We start from the raw sequence: 6000 nt of genomic DNA on the forward strand, positions 1-6000 counted from the left end.
ATATAGGCTGGCCTGACTCAGCCCAAGACTTGCATGGGCTACAGGCCCGGTCTTGTACTGGGCCTCACATCATCCAACCACCATTTTCTATTTATTTTCTTTTCGTCCTGAAGAGTAAAGATGCGTGTCACTCGACTAACAAGTTTATATATATTTATATTGTCTTAAAGTATCCCAAGGTTTTTCAACGATTGTCTACAAGTAACATTACGTGATTAATATATTTTTCAAAAATTTCAAAAATATTTTGTGGTAAATAACCTTTCGCTAAAACTTGGACAAAGACCTCTTACGTTCAAAAGCTCCGGAGATGCTCTCCAAGCATGGGAATCGAGCTGTACTGCTGCTGTATTTGAGATTGTACGAACGGTTGATAAATTTGAGAAACTGTCGAAAGGGTATTTGGAGAACTGGAAATCGTTAAAGATGGTCTGAGTCTGACGTTCTCGGGAAAGTTGAGTTGTGCTGTGTTTCCTCTAAATCTCAAAGCAGCTTTGTGTAAGTCCCTTATCTCTAAAGCCCATTTCTCCCACGGAAAATGGGGTCTGAGTGCATAATAAATCTCTTGCCGTTGGCATTTTCTTCTCTAACTTGGGATTCCTACAATAGAAGCCAAAGAAACGGGGTTTACGTTGGTAACTTCTTCTCTATCTCTGGTGGCAGATCTCTCCTATTTTCGGCAGTATGTTTAGGGAAACCCGGAAACGGATTTCATAATGTTGCATTTGTTTGAGGTGTAAATTTAAATTTTGCATCATAGAAAATGTGAACCGGTTTATTGATGAATGCAAATTGAGACCGGTTGATTTTGAAAATTTACATCGATTATGTTTGGTTTTCTATAGTGTAAACTTTCAAACCGGGTCTTGACAGAAGGAAGTTGGGTCTCGATGGAAAAAGGTGAACGGCCATAGATACCCTGCGCCTGAAGCGCTGCGGAGGCTCACGGTTGCGGCAATCGGTACGGGACCTCATACGAACTGCGTGAGAGTGGATCGCACACGAAACACAGTATTGCATCTTTCTCTCCTTGGTCCAGCGCTCCATACTCGTTGACTTTCTTCAATCCCTGAATGCCCCTCGACTTCGTGCTGCTCCCTCCGTCTCATCATAGTGGGGAACTACTTCCTCTTCTCCGCCTTGAGATCAATCCCTTCTTCCTCTGCCAATCTGTGCGTAGAACTTGGCTATGAACTCCTCTGCCCTGAGATCAATCCCTTCTTCATCTTCTCCGTATGGCACCAATTTGGAGTTTTACTCATCATCCCCACTTCCCTCACAATCATAATCTCTCTCTTCTTCTTCTTCCTGTTCTCCTAGAAAACTCCTCCCACCACCTTGGTTATATGCGCCATCTTTTTGATCGTGGTCGTTGCAGTAGTCATCCCTGAAATCGAAATCGACGGGCGGATTGATGCATGGGATATGAAACCTGCGTGATGCCGGACGGTGCGGCGTTTTGAAGTGGAAGAGCGATGTCTCGTCGAAGGAGAGCTCCTGCTCACCGTAACGAATGGAGTCGCGAGCGGTGGTGTTGCGTAGGCTCTTGATGTAATTGGGCAAGATGCGGAGGTCCATTATAAGCCCTTATTTGAGTAATCCGCCTTTTCTGGCCCATAACAAGGCCAGACGCAATAGATTCCATGCTCGGCAACCCAAACTCGTTTTTTTCTTCGCCATTTTCAACGGGGTTTTGGTAGTGTCAGAAAAGTAGTAGCAATTGCAGGCAGAGGTAACCGTTTGACAGATGGGTCTTATCGATGAAGCGAACGAAGGAGAGAACGGGTCTTATCAATATAACCGTTGGACAAAGATATGTAGCCGGAGACACGAGTAACCGTTGGATAGAAGAAGGTAAAGTTCACGTCGATAAACCCACTAATTTTCGATTCATACCGACAAGAATGAAAATTTATACCGATTGATGAGGTATATTAACACCTCTACCAAATGCCTGCGTAAAGTTTATCATGATTCGATTTTACACCTCTACCAAAGGCAGTCTAAGGGATTATTTTCTCGCCAACATGGTGAGTTAGGGAATAGTTTTCAACTCATCTAAAGATTTAGATGGCGTGTATTTGAATTGCGTGAGGAAGGACTAGGCAGTTCGGATTTCCTGCCAACCTCCCAACAAATGTCTAACAAACTTAACCCTCCGTTAACTTCATTTTTTATGGATTAAACTTTTGGGAAAATAGATCCCTATAGATTGGCTAGTAGTCCATTGGTGAGTTGATTAGTTACTAGTTCGATGAAAGAAAGCAGAGCAGAAAGATTCAATCAGTCTAGCACAGTCTGAGTACATTAGCTTTGATGGCGTTTTAGAAGTTTTTGACAATCTCTTATCAAGAGGTGGCGAGAGAAGTAGCATCGGATGGCTGATCTTATTGTTTCTCCTATCGTCTCTCTTATACCATAGAAAAACTTGGCGAGTTGCTCGTTCAGGAAGCATTTTTCTTGTCTGACGTGAGGGATGAAGTCAAAGGGTTGCAATCTAAACTGGAATGGATGCAATGCTTCTTAAAAGATGCAGAAGCAAGGCAGCAAAAAGATGAAAGAATCTGCAACTGGGTTCGGGAAATCAGGGGTGTTGCTTATGAGGTGGAGGATGTTATTGATACCTACGTGCAGGGGAGAAGGAGATGACGGAGCTTCACCCAGAATTGCTTTGGCATGGTCAACAAGGGAAAAGATCTATACAAGTTAAGAAAGCAGATAAAAAAAAATCCAAAAGAAGATTGGTGAAATTTCTCATAATCGTGAAATTTATGGCATCAAAGATATCAACAAAACAAGTATAGTGATGAGCTCTTCAATTGATATGCATAATCTATTGAGACGGATCTATTCACACGATGTGGAAGATGATGTTACTGGCTTGGAGAAAGACACAGAGAAATTAGTGTCGCTGTACGATTATTGAAGATGAAGAAAATACTTGAGGGGAGAGCTGTCTTCACTGCAAGTGCATTCAATAGTATTAGCAATCATCACACACTTCTGCAAAAATATTTGTTTTCCTTCTTATTTCTTGTTTCTTGTGTTCGTTTTACTTTTCTTAGTTTTTATTTATATAAATAAAATATTACAAGATACTACAGGAAATAAGATAAGTGTCGGAAATAAAGTTAATGGAAGATTAACTTTGTGAGGTTGGACAGGTAGGAACAGGGCCTGATTTGAGTGGATTAGTAGAGAGGAGATGAGTAAAAGGTTAGCAGTAAATCCAAACACAGAGTTGGGACCTCACCGCGTATGGGCTGTGGGGCCTCTGCTCCCTCCTAATGACGATCCATTGATCAAGAGGGGTGGATCCAACTTCCTTACAGCGACATGATGACTTAGTTGGATTGATGCGAGGATCATACCGTGGTTTAGGTATGCTTTGGGAGTCAAATTGTGTTGAGTAATGAGCTGATGGAGGCACTAGCCGCTGTGTTAGAAGTGGTTGTCAGTTCGTGTGGTGCGTAAGGAGGCCACCGATGAGGCGACGACAGCTCGACGTCCATGGGGGCAGCTTCTAGTGTGGAGGAGGTGAGATATGGTGCTACTGGTGAAATCGAGTAGGGGACAATGATGATAATGAAAGTGGTGGAGGATGAGGAGAAGGTGGTGTTGGTGGAGGTCAGCGCTTTCTAATCATCATCTACAGAGTGGATGGAGAAAGAAAGGGAGGGAGAAGATGAGAGACGAAAGATGGATTGGTCCTCGTTGCAGCTAGGCAGGGGTAGAGCCACCAAAACCATGGCTGACATCTCTCTCGAACGACTGTAACATAAGAAAATGGGGTGTGCCTAGTGGGGTGCACTTGGCACCGCTGTTAACTCATTATATAATGCTTGTGTTGTTTCGTTTTATAGTGGTAGTTTAAACTTCAAACAGTACAAATGAAGTAAATTAAGACATGAATGACAATAAAGTAAAATTCAAAACAAAATTAAACAATAATTTGCATTTTTTACATTTGCACATCCATTTGTGATGCATGATTATACCTGTTCATGGGCCGGGCCGGCCCAGGCTTTGCCTCTTTATTAACAGAAAATATGAAGGCCTTAGCCCTAGCCCAGTCCGACCATCAGGCCTAGATCTTGAGCCTGAACCCAAAATTTATCTATACACAAAATGTCTTATTTTCAATATACTTTTATAAACTAATATTATATTCGTTTAATAATAATTTAATAAATTAATTTATATTTTCTAATAATAAATTAATATTTATTAATAATTTAAGAAACAAATATATTATATATAACATAAATGATTTTTATTATATATAATAATATTGGGCCAAATTTGAACCAGGGCCAAACTTATTTGAAAAAGGCCGAGCCCAACCCTAAAAATGACTGGGGCTGATACTTAAAGCCCAAGCCCAAACCTGTGGACCTGAAGTTTTATTCAAGTCCGAAAAATAACAGGCCAGGCCATCGGGCTATCCGGTCCATTTAACAGGTCGATCTATGCATGATGAAAGAGTGGATACCGGATAGGGACTACTTTTCCACAAGCTTCGAGGGCTCAGCTAACGTAAATGATAAATTAGAAAAGCCCGCCTAATTCATCTTTTTTACGAAGAAAGTAAAACGAAAGGAAGAGTCTCTTTCGTCGGTCGTCTCAATATACTGTGTACGTCTACTGCGTCGAGACGTCGAGTTGGGAACTTGGAATTTCCTGAATTTTTTCTCTCCACTTCTTTTTTACTGCATTTCGGTCTGTCTCATAGCAGACAAGTGAGACCTGTCACAGACGGAATGGAAGTGCAGAATATCTGGACGGAAAAAGAAAACTCGAATTCTAAAACAATAGAGAAGAAGGCCAAAATAATACCATTTACCCTTTTGGTTGATTCCTGAGAAGTTTCAGATACATTCAAGAATTATAACACTGTAAAAAAGATAAATCCTACTAATTTATTTTTTGAGGTCACAGACTCTCAGAGGAGGCGGCCCGGTGACTCGTCGAACCTCCGTTTTGAACAGAAGAAAACAGAACTTGTCGATCGAAAAGTATAGGAACCCTCCTTGCGAGTGAGTCACAAACGATCCAAAACTCTTCCCCACCGCGCAGTGCCAAGCTGGGCCGTACGACGCATCGAATTCCTGCAAAATCGATCAGTGGTACGCTAAGATAATTAAAGGAAGGCTCCACTTGAGCTTTAAGTTCATTTATTCTCTTTCATCGTCTGAGATCTTAAATCCCGGAAGTTGACATCTAAGCATGGTTCTCCGGCGATCCCGTGAAACTGTATTAGTTTGATCATAACATCTCCGATGATGGTCAAACAACAAATGGAATTGTACAGTCAACTAAAAGGAATAAAGACATAATTTTCTTTCTCTGGGACTTCGTCCTAGAATTTAAAATCCTAAATTGGACCACCAGATTGGTTGATGATCTTTCTTCCTTATTTTTTATAGTTTTAAGGCGTACCTTCTTCAGAGCGAGAGCCATGGGAGTAGGGTTGGGTCGTGGGCTGTTTGAGGCGGCATCCATCAGAGCCCTGGCCAGTCGGAACGCTCGCTCTTGCATGGCCGCCGGCATATCGGCCGATCTCATCCTTACATTCAGTTCCATAGCAATTGCTGCCATCTTCGCCCCCATATCCACAGGCGGCAGTCTCTCTACAGCAGGTACTATCTTACGCCGTGATGGATGGACCACACCCTCCTTATTCCTCTGTTTCGCAGTTCCAATTCCATTCCTCGCTGCTACGTCCTCCATGAACGAGAGAGAAAGTTGGTAGCAGAAATATTTGAAGTTTATTTGACTGTCACGACAGAGTCGGCTCTTTGCATATAAAGTTATAAACCACTGATTACAAAATTATGGACCGCAAAACACGGCGATAAACATAATTAGTATATGACACCTGTATCACAATTTTGCCTTAAGCCACCTTGATGATTTGAGCATACTTATAGCACATGTGTGCTTACTGCTTACTGTATTCACCAATTTTGCGTGAAGGGGAGCGGCCCGAGAGGATTTTTT

General features: G+C 41.9%; 1 protein-coding gene and 1 long non-coding RNA gene across 2 annotated transcripts; both read right to left on the bottom strand.

Moving 5' to 3' along the window:
• Nucleotides 1-1254: 1254 nt before the first annotated feature.
• Nucleotides 1255-1578, bottom strand: LOC148848267 (uncharacterized). The gene has a single exon (XM_088951311.1). It carries the CDS (start codon nucleotides 1576-1578, stop codon nucleotides 1255-1257), a length of 324 nt encoding a protein of 107 aa, XP_088807437.1.
• A 3252-nt stretch (nucleotides 1579-4830) lies between these two features.
• On the bottom strand, nucleotides 4831-5876 carry LOC148848268 (uncharacterized). The gene is made up of 2 exons (XR_016100439.1): nucleotides 5440-5876; nucleotides 4831-5108 (listed from the first exon to the last, which is right to left on the bottom strand). It is a non-coding gene; the product is annotated as an uncharacterized LOC148848268 (long non-coding RNA).
• Nucleotides 5877-6000: the final 124 nt, after the last annotated feature.

Source organism: Nelumbo lutea, chromosome 6 (assembly GCF_056320005.1).
Source record: "Nelumbo lutea isolate HS-2025 chromosome 6, American lotus-T2T, whole genome shotgun sequence".
In the NCBI taxonomy this organism is placed as follows: Eukaryota; Viridiplantae; Streptophyta; class Magnoliopsida; order Proteales; family Nelumbonaceae; genus Nelumbo; species Nelumbo lutea.